At 33.2% G+C, this 14,500-nt stretch overlaps 2 protein-coding genes across 3 annotated transcripts in view; both read right to left on the bottom strand.

Annotated features, from left to right (window-relative positions):
• Window positions 1-14,500, bottom strand: part of LOC306849892 (uncharacterized protein) — a gene marked incomplete at its 5' end in the record, with an annotated part of 704,045 nt that overhangs the window by 5,642 nt on the left and 683,903 nt on the right. The window lies entirely within an intron of this gene.
• The window catches only part of LOC306848858 (clathrin heavy chain 1-like), a 58,943-nt gene continuing 45,218 nt past the window's right edge, over window positions 776-14,500 (bottom strand). Inside the window, exons 24-33 of one of the 2 annotated variants that reach the window (XM_079383610.1) lie at window positions 12,601-12,708; window positions 12,359-12,526; window positions 9,656-9,805; window positions 9,298-9,429; window positions 8,194-8,304; window positions 7,483-7,653; window positions 6,372-6,593; window positions 5,013-5,039; window positions 3,404-3,479; window positions 776-1,721 (exon numbers count right to left, since the gene is read on the bottom strand). In XM_079383610.1, coding sequence (XP_079239736.1) covers window positions 1,615-1,721; window positions 3,404-3,479; window positions 5,013-5,039; window positions 6,372-6,593; window positions 7,483-7,653; window positions 8,194-8,304; window positions 9,298-9,429; window positions 9,656-9,805; window positions 12,359-12,526; window positions 12,601-12,708 — 1,272 coding nt within the window. In that variant the 3' untranslated portion in view covers window positions 776-1,614. The remainder of the gene's footprint in view (window positions 1,722-3,403; window positions 3,480-5,012; window positions 5,040-6,371; window positions 6,594-7,482; window positions 7,654-8,193; window positions 8,305-9,297; window positions 9,430-9,655; window positions 9,806-12,358; window positions 12,527-12,600; window positions 12,709-14,500) is intronic. The other variant, XM_079383611.1, reaches the window with a different exon arrangement.

The raw sequence follows: 14,500 nt of genomic DNA, 5'->3' as shown, positions 1-14,500 counted from the left end.
ATGGGAATAAATAAATAGAAAGAAACCTATACAAAAAACTTAAATAAAACAATAAATGAAAGACTAAAAAAAAGTTAAAAAGAATAATAAGTTAAGAATAAATACAGAAAATAAAGGAAAACTACAAAAATAAATTTAAGACTTCATTTAATAAAATTAAGTATTTGTTTTATCATGTCATTTATACTTTTATTTTCTTATTATTTTTATTAATTAATTTTCATTTAATTTTTTGCAGGTTTAGGCCTCCATACATCAAAGTTACATGTAAATACATCTGTAAAATCTGTTAAAACTCTAGTGTAATTAATCTAACGGAGCTACTTAATCAGAATGACCTTTATTATTGTAATTTGTTATTACTGTTACTGTATATTATGCACTAAATTTAACTAAAAGAAAAAACATGGTGTGCACCATGGTTTTTTTGGACATGCACTACAGTGCTACCATAGTTTTTTTGGGATTATAGATTTGGATTTAGGACATAGTTTCTATAAAGTAGGCTTGTAGAAATACATATTCAGATTCCATCACTATACTAGGGAATATGAAATGACTTTTCGGAATCATAATCACTGAATGCATTGTAACTCTGCCACTACAGTGATACTGAAAACTAAACTAACTCAAATGGGCTTTTATCAGTGATCTTTCTGCGGTTTCGTTACAAATTGAGCAAGAACCCAGACATGAACATGCAGGAAAAACCCACGTTAAACAGGAACAACCTGAAAGAGTGTGACCTGAAGTGACTTCAGAGAGCGAGACAGACCGAACAGCACAGGTAAACTTTATTCTCTGTCTGTGTATTTGACTCTTCAGTCTAAGGAGTCGCTACACACTGAGCAACCCAAGCAAAACTTTTTATATTTTTTGCATATTGTTTTCCTAAAAAATAATGTCTCTTTTGACTACAACATTACACTATAGACAGCGCATATGGCTTGCAGTAATACAGATGATGAACAGCACCAGAAAAAGCTTCAATAATCATGCACGAGTAACAGCTACATCGACCAAGCGTTAAATAAACACACGTCCGGTGGATCTTCACATTGTAAAACTGAAATTTAGTACCGCCTGAAATGTAAACAATGTTAATACTTGAAGAATCAAATGATTAAAAACAGATAAGAACGGACAAAAGAACCAAGAAATGAGTCTGTCGCTACAAATATCATACATTCACTCTAACTACAGCACACTCTTAAAAATAAAGGTGCTTAAAAGGCTCTTCACAGAGACGCCATAGAAGAACCATCTCTTTCTTACCTTTTTATAATCTGAGGAACCTTCTTTCATCACAAAGAAACAGAAAGGTTCTTCAGATGTTAAAAGTTCTTTATGCAACCAAAACAGGTTCTTCTATGGCATCGTGAAGCACCGTTATTTTTAAGAGTGCTGTTGTTTGGGTCTAGTGTCCTTCCTCTCGTCATCAGTGCCATCTGATCAAATTCAAATGAAACATAAGTTAGCGAGCAGCTTGTTGTGCGGTGCACACCACACACGCATGTAAGGAGCGCTGGGTGTTCGTTTGATTGCAGAGATGCTTTGTCATGCTTCCTGAATGCAGCACAGGCACACATTTCCCAGAATTCCTAGCGGGAAAATTCACGGCTGAAGGTTGAAGCCATACACCGGAGGAGTGAAACTGTAAGCTGGGAAACCCGTCTGAGGAGTGACGGGTGTCTGACCGCCGCTCAGCATCAGCTGTTGACCTGCATCAACACACACACACACACACACACATTCATATTCAGTGTTGGGGGTAACGCATTACAAATAATGCAAGTTACGTAATCAGGCTACTTTTTTTCCCAAGTAAATATCCGAGTTACTTTTTCAAATAAATAATTCAGTTACTTTTTTCCATTTATAGATTGAAAGCTCTCCTATGGAAGCCCGCTTCCGCCACTGAATAAAAAATAAAAAAGATAATTGTGACTTTTTATCTCACAATTCTGCCTTTTTTTCACAGAATTGCATGATAGAACCTCGCAATTGCGAGTTAAAAAGTGTATATTCTGAGTTTATATCATGCAATTCTGAGAAAAAAAAAAATCAAGAGATATAGTTCTGAGAGATAAAAGTTCTTCTCTCGCAATTGTGACTATAAATCATGATTCTGACTTTATAACTCGCAATTGTGAATTTATATCATGCAATTCCATGAAAAAAAGTCGTGAAAAATTGAGAGATAAAAAGCCAGTGTGAAACATTTGCAAAAAATAGAGCTTTTTATATTAAAAACAAACAAGCAAGCCCTGTCCAGATTTAAAAAGTAACACAATGCTTTACTTTCCATAAAAGGTAACTAAGAAATTTAATTAGTTACTTTTTTAGGCAACGCAATATTGTAATGCATTACTTTTAAAAGTTACTTTTCCTAACACTGTTCATATTCACGAACAGGTTAACTTGTTTAACTTTGTATCAATATTTGGAATTGGGTTTTATTTTTATATTTATTATTCATTAATTTATTTTAAATTTTTAGTAATTTTGTTGTTTTTGTTATTATTATTTTTAAAATTAATTAATGTATTTATTTATTTCACTTTTTCAGTGAGAAATGTTGCTTTGTCAACTAGATGAAATAAAATGTTTGTTTTTTTATATTTTAATTGAATTTCATTAAAAGTTTATTGTATTACAAGTAACAATTTTTTTATGGTTTTAGTTCTACTTAACTATAACCCTGCAACTATATAATTGGCTTTGATGCAATGGTTAAAAGTTATTAATATATTGCCTATAACAAATCAAATTCATAGCCATAAATTAAACTGATAGAAAATGTATAAAATAATTGTCTTGGATCACAGGTTGGAGTAGTTTATGTATTTATGCAATTATTCAAGCTTCATGTCATGTAATAATGTTTTAATAATTTTTAATATAATTTAATTTCAATATTAACATAATAATAAAAATACACACAAATGTAATGTGTAACACTTTACTTGAAGCCTTACTGTATAATGCATTACAAAGATATTCATGATGTCCATTACAATGCATTATATTGTTTCATAAATAACTGTAAACAGTTTAAATGCATTCCTTCTTACATCTGAAATTAGTTGCGTTTTAATGATAAAATAAGTATTATGATGTAATACAAATATTATTCATGAGATCTTACAATGCATTATAAGCTGCATTACAAGGCATAATTAATGCATTCAAAATAATTTGATAAAAAGCCCAGAAGCATCATAACCTGGCTTTCATTGAATGGGTCGAAGTTGTAAAATATTGCTCAAACTCTGATGCTGCATTTCACAATAAAAGCTAAACCAGTTGACAAGCTTAACATGGCGTCAGATGCATGTTTGCATTGATCAGGAATTAGACTGATTTAGTAGAAAGTGCATGAAAGAGCTGATGATGAGCGCACCGTAGACGATGGAGGAGGCTTCAGGAGTCTGGTCTTCAGCCTCTCTCTCGTCCTCAGCCTCCTGTAGTTTATCCACCTGTAAGAGACGCAGAAGTCAACGGAGCAGCAAACATCACTGTCAAATCCAAACCCTTTCATCCAAACGCCGTGCATTCAGCCGCTGTCTGAGCCGCTCATGCCCTCCACACACTCCTCAAGTCCTCCTCTGACGGCTCTCTACAGCAGCAGCATGCAAATGCACAGTAATGCCACACATCACATGCCAACATACACTCGCATTCACTCAACTATTCCTTACAGCATCAGTCACTTTCTGTAAGCGTTATATAAATATGACTTAGAAATGCCACTTAGAAAACCACAATGATCTCACATGTTACATAATAGCTGCTCGACAACTGTTAAGCACCTACAGTGAGACTAATGAACTAGTATTTGTCCAGTGATTCTTTGTCAGCTCTGTGCAGGTTTAGTTAACTAAAACTAAAAGTAAACCTAAACAAATACATTTATAATATAATATATGTATTTTATATATATTATAAGTGTGTGTGTGTGTCATTATATATGTGTATTTATTTATTTATTAACTTATTACAAAATGTTTACTACATTGAGGCTATTATATCTGCTCTATCTTATTATATAATTTAATTTATGCATTCAGAACAATATAGGCACTAAAATTAACACCAATTTTAACTATTGAATAGAAAAGACTACTTTATTTGAAACAGTGATAAACAGCAGCATCTGACTTATGTTAAAATGATCAAACTGACACAAAATAAATATTAAAAAGGCTTTCAGCTAAGAAACATTTCTCAGTTTAAATAGATGTACTAAAGTAACTAAAACTGAAAAAAATATATATAAAAAAAATATAGATATAGATTAATAAAAACAACACAAACACTACAACTTTAACTCAAATTTAAATGAATACAGGACATATAAAAATAAGTTGATTTACATTAAAAGCTCCAGATTTTCAGCACTTTTTGTTCATATAAATATCAGCATCTGCAGCAAATTACAGTCTCTGAATATAAATGAGCTGATTTTTCCTGACATATTCTCACTATATCAGACTAACTGAGCCATAAAAGCCTGATGTATTAAAAATGGCACATAAGACATGTGCAAAATTTTATTTTTATTTGATTATTTTTATGATTTTGTCTACAGGTTCAATGCATGTCTAATAAAAAAGAGAGCTTTTTCTGGCTGATGTTTGATGTTAGGCTTTACAGGGTGTTTTGCTGCCATCTGCAGGTCACACTGATGTACTGCATCTGTAATGAGAGTCTGACACCTGCAGGACTTGCAGGATGAATATTAAAGAATACTCATTTAATTTGAGAAGGTTGTCTTGGTAACAGTCATAAATGATTACGGTTCATATGACGACTGAAGCCAGCGAACCACATCTCAATAATTCTCCTTCTTATAATAATTAGCTTCCTTTTATGTTCTCAAAGATGCACTCACACACAACAGACAATCAGGCTTATTACAGCTACAGAGCAGTGCACTGTGGGTAATCAAGCAAACTATTCAGAAACCTGTACTCTACATGCGCTAATGTCTAATACAGAGACAGACAGACCTTGACCTGCCGGGATAACACATCCACCTGTGGAGGACCAAACTCATTTCAGCTTTAGCGCTCACTTAAAGAGCTCAGACTTACTCTGAAACGCTCATCAGTTCACTACACTAGAGCTATTAAACCTACTCTATCAGCTGATCTCATGCAATCAGAACAATGTTTATAAGGCACTAAAACATTATGAATCTCATTTAGAGTGACTGAATTAAACCTGAACAGATATAGTTACACTAATTACAACTAATAAACACTCATTTGTATAAGTGTAGTTATAAAAAGATAGTCCAATGTATTAGTACATGTTGAAATGAACATTAACTAAGATTTATAAATGCTTTAGCATAACAGGTATTTTTCATTAATGTAGTTTATTAATGTTAACAAACAGAACCTATTGTAAAGTGTTACCTAAATCTGATATCAGTGTTTTTTTGTGGTAACAAATTCATTAATACATTATTAATATGGTCCAGAAGATCCTGTGCAAAACAGATGTTATTACTCATAAACACCACAAGAAAAAGACTATTATTTCATAAGAGGAGAATCTGCCAAATGTTGATATTTTCAATGAAAAAAATGTATTAATATATGTAGATTTTATTTCATTTTTTGGTGAATTATTCCTTTAAAGATATTGAAGCAAAAAAAAAAAAAAAAAAACAGATTTTTTTGTACAAATAAATAAATAGTCACTAAATTGATTGCACATTAATGATCATTTAAATTTCTGTGTGAATCATTCATTTAAACGTTAATAAAATGCCAAATAAATAAAATATAGAATAAAAAAAAATATTAAATTAATTAAAATAAAAAGACTTTTACATAAATAAAATTAAATGTTATTTTTAATAAAGACAGAATTTTAATTTCTAGGTAAATAATTTGTTTATAAACACAACAGCAAAAAGAAGGTGGAAAAATCTATTTAATTAGTTTTTAAATTAAATTAAAATTATTATTTATTATATTTAAATTATTTATGTGTACAGTAGCCTTATGATTTTCTGTATAAAACATTAATTTAATTTATCTTTAAATGAATGAAAATTAAACAAATTATATTTTTTGGCAAATGAAGGGGATTTAATATTACAATTAAAACATTGAAGAAATATTGTATGATTATTCCTTAAAAATGAGGTTTTAAATATTTTAGTAGTAGTAGTAGTATTACGTACATATACTGAACAATTATGTATTTCTGCCACAATGTCTTCAAGACAAGTTAAACCGAACTATTAGGCGCCCCCCCTAATATAATGGCAGGGGAAACACTGAAGTATATTTTCATTTAAAGAGTGCGAGCGCTTTATGATGTTCAACACATGCTTGAGATGCTTTGATACGCACCTTGCTCAGGTACTCCCTCATCACCTGAATGAAGTACGGCATGGCAAAGTCCACCAGCCCGTGTCTCCAGGCCAGCTCCAAAACCACGTCAGGAGCCAGAAGATCATAGGAGCTGAAGAGACACGCGGCGAAACACTCGCTCTTCCCCTCCTCAACAAACCAGCGCAGGAGATCCTGAGCCCGAGCGCCGTCCTGAGACTCGGCCGCAAACTGCATCGCGTCCTGACGGACAGACAGAGAGCTTTAGCCTGATTCTGCTCTGCTTCTCTTTTTGTTTGGCAGAAAGTACAAAATCATGCCAGAGTTTTGAAACAACATGAGGGAAGTAAAAACAAAAAAGTCACTAAATCACTTGCACATTTTTAATGAAAATTCATTAAGAAATTAAGGGAGGGGGGGGGGGGGGTAGTCACTAAATTTGCTTCAAAATTTTAATTAAAAAAAAACTAAGGAATAAAAAAAATGTTTAAATTAAATGCACATTTTTAATTAAATATATATTTAAAAGCATCTATTAATTAAAGACAGAATTGTATAACAGTCACTAAATTATCTGCACATTTTTTTGTATAAAATTAACTTCAAATAAACAAACACACACAATAAATGCACATTTTCTTACCAGAAAATAATTGTTTTAAATAAATTAATTAATGAAGACAGATTTGACATTTTTGTGTGAATTATTCCTTTACAGACACAGTAGCAAAAAAGTGTGGAAAATAGTCACTAAATTAATTGGCTATGTTTATTGAAAATAAATCAATAAACAAACACAAATTAATAAATATATTTTATATCAGAATTAATACAAAAATAAAGTATTAAAAAGGGTTAATTATTCCTCTATATACACAGTAAAAAGAAGGTTGAAAATTTATTTATTTATTAAATTATTTAAAACAATCAATCATTTAATGAAGCAAAAAAGACTAAAGTAAATAAATTAAAAATAATAAAAACTATTAGTCTTGCAGCATTAATATGCTCTATTAAAAATGAATAAATATGTATAATTTAAAAAACATAAATGTGTAAAAATAAATAACTACACAAATATATATAGACACAAACATGAATAGGTTGTTATGTCCAAGGGCAGTGTTTGTACCTTGTAGAGTTTGTCTTTCTTGCAGAGCTGGATGCTCTGAGCCCAGCGCTGGTTGCTCTTGTAGAGATATGCAGAGATGCGTCTGAACTCGATGAGCTCGTGTGTCTCCAGCCTCTGAGCCAAACCGATCGAGTCGAAGTTATCGTACGCATCGATGGAGGAGCGCAGACCCTGAGCGGGACGATGAAGAGAGAGCCTTCAGATCACATGATCTTACTCCCACTGAAGCTCTGTGTGTGTGTGTGTGTGTATGTGTGCACCTGGTATTCATCACGTCCTGGGGACCAAATGTCCCCACAAGGATAGTAATACCAGTAAATCTTAATCTTGTGGGGACATTTTTTGGTCCCCATGAGGAAACAAGCTTATAAATCATACAGCATAAAGTTTTTTGAAAATCTAAAAATGCACAAAGTCTCCTGTGAGGGCTAAGTTTAGGTGTAGGGTTGGTGTAGGGCAATAGCACATACAGTTTGTTCAGTATAAAAACCATTACGCCTATGGAGTGTCCCCATAAAACATGGAAACCCAACATGTGTGTGTGTGAGTGTGTGTGAGTGTGTGAGTGTGTGAGTGAGTGTGTGTGTGAGTGTGAGTGTGTGTGAGTGTGAGTGTGTGTGAGTGTGAGTGTGTGTGTGTGAGTGTGTGAGTGTGTGTGTGTGAGTGTGTGTGTGTGTGTGTGAGTGTGAGTGTGAGTGTGTGTGTGTGTACCTGATAGTCCTCTTCCTCCGTCAGCAGGTTGTTGAGCGCTTCATTCACGGCGCTGTTATTGTGGCTCTGCACTGATCTGAGATACGGTTTAACCAGACACAGCTGATTCATCTGCAAACACACACCACCCTCATCACAGCAGTGCTGGCATTAAATGTAAATTAAAGTAATCAAATTAATAAAACTAAACTAAAAATACATTAAACCTAAATAGAAATATAAAAACTAATAATAAAACACAAAAGCACATAACAAAATGACTAGAATAAATGAAAAATGGAAAACTGCAAATATAAAACTAAAAGCTAATTAAAAATCTTATAGACTATAATATAGACTTATAGACTATAATATTTAAATAATCCTAAAATAATAATGCATCACAGAGAAAAAAATGAAAAATAAATAAATAAATAAATAAAAAATTGATGAAAAATTTAAACTCATATTAAAAGTAGAAATGCTGTCTTGGCAACTAATTGAAATAAAATAAATTTAAATTGAAGCAATAAAATTACTAAAATTAAAATAAAGCTAAGTAGAAATATAAAAACACAAAAAATTATAAAAATGACAAAACACATAACAAAATGACTACTACAAATTAAAATTATACAATTTAAACGATATACAAAACTATACAACTAAACGATAATAATTAAATCTTACACTATAATATAATATAAACATAATAAATATAATATAATATATAAACGATACTAAATAATGCTGCATCATAGAGAAAAAATAAATAAAATAAATAATAATAATAATAATAAAAAGCCTTGGGAACTAACTGAAATAAAATACATTTAAAATGAATAAAATACCTAAAACTAAAATAAAAGTAAATAAAAGCTAAATGGAAATATAAAAATAAAAACTAATAAAAAGCCCATAGCAAAATAACTAAAAAAAAAAAGATTTCAATAATACTAAAATAATGCTGCATCACATCACTCTGAATACAGAAGGATATGCATACTATTTGGGCAGGTGTTTTACTGTTTCACATTATATATATATATATATATATATATATATATATATATATATATATATATATATATATATAAGTAATTGTAGGCATGAATGTTGGCGTACCCTGCTGAAGAAGCTGACGGCTCTGCTGTGATCCAGTCGAGGAGCGAGAACAGACAGCAGATCGTTGAGCAGCAGAGGCTTATAGTCCAAATAATACTGCAGAGATTTATAATACAGCTCCACATTCGCCACCTTCATGAGACAAACGAGCACAAGATCAATGTACATCCTCATATATGCTCAGAAATCAAAGTCTGCATGCTTCAAACTCAAACATTTCTCATCAGAGGATCTGAGCTGCTCCACAATCATCTCAGAGCTCTAGACCCTCGCTGAACGACTAACTCCTGGAGAAACATTTGAGACCGAGTGGATGCTGAAAGGAAAGGAGAGCAACATGTGATCAGTGTCATGTGACCTTGCAGATGAGCTCTTTGAAGGAAGAGTCTCTCCAGGCGTCGCTGGGGTGTGTTATCATCGTCAGGATGGCGTTGTCATACTCTTCATATTTATCATACAGGAACACAAGCTCCGCCCACAGATGGGCCTGCTCTGCCGCTCGTAACACCTGACCAATCACAACACAGCAAATCATAAACACAACCTTTCCAACAGTGCATTCATATCATTATTAATATTAATAAGGGAAAAGCACAAATTGTATAGCTAAAAACACTACCATTAAAAATAAAGATTTTTTTATTTAATTGTATTTAGAAATTAATACTTTTATTCATTAAGGATGAATTCAATTGTTGAAAAGTGACAGTAAAGACATTTATAATGATAATTTCAAATAAATGCTGTTTGAACTTTACGCTCTTCAAGGAATCATGATTTTCTCAAAAATATGAAACTGTTTTTAACATTGATAATAATCAGAAATGTTTCTTGAGCAGCAAATATTAGAATGATTTCTGAAGATCATGTGACACTGAAGACTGGAGTAATGATGCTGAAAATACAGCTGCGCATCACAGCAATATTCTCATAGAAAACAGCTTATTTCACAATTCACCTGTTTTTACTGTATTATTATTAATCAAATAAATGCAGCCTTGGTGAGCAAAAGAGAGACACTTTTAAAGACATTTGAAAAATCTTGCCGACCCCAAACTTTTGAACAGTAGTGTAAATATAAATAATCAAACCAAAATGTATCATTGAATGTTACCCTTGTGTAACACTGAAACACAAAAGAACAGCGTAGAGCCCTGCACGGCAGACAGTGAGCTGATCATAGCCTAGATTGATCAATTTAGCCTTCTCAAATCATCACGACTTGCCTAAAACACAATATATAGATATAAAACAGTTCAAGCATATAACAATGTTTAAACGTTAAACCTAGATAATTGTGAGCTGTATCCAATAGTTTGTGCAGAGAAAGCACGCTTTGCAGGACATGGAGGCACCAGTGCAATAACTTTATTTACGCAATAACATAATTTTTTCTCATAAAGGTGAGAGTAACGCATCATTCGGAACTAGGGGTGTGCTCAAAATATCGATTCTTAGATACATACCGATATAATAAAAAAAGATACAGTATCGATATTCTAGCCCTTAGTATCGATACTCTGCCCAGCCATTAGGGGGCGCAGCGGCGCCCGCGAGTTTCAAAAAACTCATGGAAAATGTTAAAGCAAGATGTAGCATTTAAGTGATTTCATAGTGAAATATGTTATGGCAGTACATGGTGTCACAAAAAAGAATTATAAGAAGATTTAATAAGAAGTTAAGAATAATAAGAAGAAGATTTTGTGCTTGTGTGAGCTCAGACTGTACCCTTGGAAAGTTAAATGTTGACTTGTGGTAATTTCCAGATTAATACAATTTGTGTACAATTAATCAGAGCACTTAAAGTTGCAAATATTTAAGCAAAATGCACTTTGTTATAATGCACTTTTGTCTTCAATAAATTGAAGAAAAATGCAGAGTTCTGTTTGTTGAGTAAATGTGTTCAGCATTAACTAATTGGCTCTGGCCCATGTATTTTTATTGAATCGTATCGAATCGTGTCACATTGTATCAAATCGTATCGAGACAGCTCTGTATCGAGGTACGTATCGAATCGTGACCTGTGTATCGAGGTATGTATCGTATCGCCAGGTTCTCCAAGGTATACAGCCCTATTCGGAACTGTAAAGGGTCTACTTTTATTTGTGTGCACTCACAAACAATATCAACAAAACGATGTGCTTTTATAAAATAAAGAAAACACACATGATGATCTCTCATCTTGAACAGGAGCGCTTCACAAAAATGAAACGAAACTCAGCGAATTCCTGCTTCACAGACATGACAAATATATCTATAGAAAGCTTTAAACTGATACTTAACAAAATCATAATCATAATCCATAAAGATGCAGTTCTGTCTAATGAGTAGATGGCGAGTCAGGATCAGCAACTTCATCCTTGCGACACGGACTCAGAAAACACTAATTCATAAGTAAATAATTAAAATACCTCCTTACTATTTCCCCCGGACACATTCATGGTAATTACTTTTGCTGGGGCTTTGCGGCAAGCTTTAGCCTATTGCGTGCATTTGAACGCAGAACACTTCAGCTGCGCTCTCTGCTGCTGGACACTAAACACCGTTGAGCTGCTCTTGACAGTCTCTTGACGAGGCCATGCAGTCTCGTGTTGTTCCCACCAGCGCAGAGATTTGTTTTTCCATCACTAATTGATGGATGCCTAAAATACAAAAATAAGGAGAAGCCTAAAACAGGCTCGAGGTCCGGCCCGTGTCTGAACTATGACGTGAAAATTGGCCCGAAGCCCGGCACAAGGGGTGTAAAAAAGTCAGGGCCCGTAAAAAAAATGCAGGGCTCTACCTTACAGTGCTGATAACTCACTTTATTTACTTATTTAGTCATTTTTTTAAATTGACTTACTCATTTACATAAATGCATTTCGCAGATGCCTTTATCTAGAGTGGCATGCATTGCATTCACCGTCTACATATAATCACTAAACATGCATTCCCTGGGAATCGAACCTATGACCTTGACGTTGCAAGCGTCATGCTCTTCTATACGAGCCCCAGGATGCAGAAAGTAACATTTGTATTTACTCAGCTCACACTTTGAGAAGCACATCAGCGAGTGTCGCACCTTAGGGATGTTGATTCGGGACCAGAAGAGCTCCAGATGTTCCCTCATCCTCTGGGGTTTGTATTTGGAGTAGAGGATGGCCAGCTCAGTGAACATGCCCATGTGAGCGCGCTCCAGCCCCAACGCCGCCTCCAGCAGCACGATCAACTCCTCGAAATACCCACGGTCCTGACACACACAGAGAAGACGTCACAAACCCGCACTGAGCTCGTCCACAGACTGAGATTGTGAGGGCTGTTCACCTGATAGTAGTTAATGAGCTCCTCCAGTTCATCAGCATGAGTGACGATGTGAAGACCGGAGATCTGCGCTAACCTGAACTCCTCTCCGTCCACACACGCAAAACACACCTAAAAACACAGTACGATTGAGATTTCAGTGAGGACACAAACATTACAGGACGCTACAAACCAGCTGTGCATGACAAGAGAATAATGTGTAAAATAGGGCGGTCAATTTAACATGTTCATATGGTGCAATAAAATACAGTTATATCCAGTGTTGGGCAAGTTACTCTAAAATAAATAACTACTAGTTTCTAATTACATCTTCTACAGTGTAATTAGATTACTATACAAATTACTCTCTCCAAACAGTATTTAATTACTTATTACTAATTACATCTAAATCCTATATCAACCTCGACAAGTTAAAGATACAAGGATAGACATGAAACCGTTCTTTTAATTCTTTCAAGTAACTACATAAATGATTCTGCTCACACTTTAGATTAGGGTCCAATTCTCACTATTATCTAACTATTAACAATGACTTTTGTTTAATTACTGCTTATTAATACTTAGAAAAGTAGTTGTAAATTAAGAATTGAGTAGGATTAAGGATTTAGAATAAGGTCTTGCAGAATAAGACATTAATATGTGTTTTCTTAAAGTAATAATAAACAGCCAATATCCCAGTAATATTCATGCTAATAACCAACTAGTTAATTGGACATTAAAGTGTTACATAATAAATATTCTTATTAACTCAAAGTATTTAAAGTGAGAAGGGTACATAATCATGCATTTTAAGGTTAGACTTTAAATTTTGATGTTAAATCCACAATTATATTGTAAATAAATGTTCTACGGTCTATACACAGTATTAAGTTCAGTTACATAAGAAGTAACTGTAATTAAATTACAGAAAAAAATAAGAGTAATTAATAATAATTAATTAACAAATTACAGTAACTAATTACTTAGTAACCCAATACTGGTTATATGTGAGCCGTTCTGGCAAAATGAGTCGAAATGAGTACATTTTCAAAAACTTCTTTTAATTTCCATTAATTCTCCATTAAAATTCCTTCAAAATGATACATGACTTGTTGGAATCGGACAAAAAATGACTGAAAAATGGAGTTAAAGATTCCAAAGCAAAGTCATCAAGCAACGTTGCATATTTTCCCCCAATTCTTTTCTTAATAATAATTACTATATTATTCATCACAATATAGCATTTTTGATTTGATCTCTGTTATTAAAAATAAGAACAAAGATGCAAATAAACAGTAGTTTAAGCAAGAGCAGCGAGTGATTCTGTCTTTTCTGTTAATGTTTGATGATCTATATTAAGACCAACTGTAATGCATGGATCTAATATAATGTTACACATCAGATTTTCCCCCAACCATTAACTAAACATTCATGTAAAACATAACAGATTATGTTTGTGTGAAGACATATTTCTTTGCAAATGTCAGTCAGCGCAATAGTTTTGTTTTCATCATGGGTTTGAAAATCATATTTCACTGGTTTGGAGAATTTGAGAATTCGATATGAATATTCACAAAGCTGGAATGTGCTCTTTGCAACAATAGACCAACAACTTGTGATGAGAAGCTGCAGCATTTGTCCAGAAGTGATAAGAAAAAAACGGTACTCCTCTCAGAAAACGTACAAATAAAGATCATTGTAGATGTTTAATTACTATTTGGAGCATCGGGATTGCTAGACGAGGGCTTAATGAACTCATTTTTGTGAAAACCTCAAATTTAACCAAAACTAAAAATTTTAAATTCTTAATTAGACCATGCACATTCACACTCATTTTGCCAGCACGGGTCACACATGCTCCTAAAATTCAAGATATGAGGGAAAAATGCCCCTGTATGGGTTTTTGTTTTTAATTTATATCATA

The sequence above is a fragment of the Barbus barbus genome, assembly GCF_936440315.1.
Source record: "Barbus barbus genome assembly, chromosome: 29".
Classification (NCBI taxonomy): Eukaryota; Metazoa; Chordata; class Actinopteri; order Cypriniformes; family Cyprinidae; genus Barbus; species Barbus barbus.
This window is presented reverse-complemented; position numbering and strand designations above follow the sequence as displayed.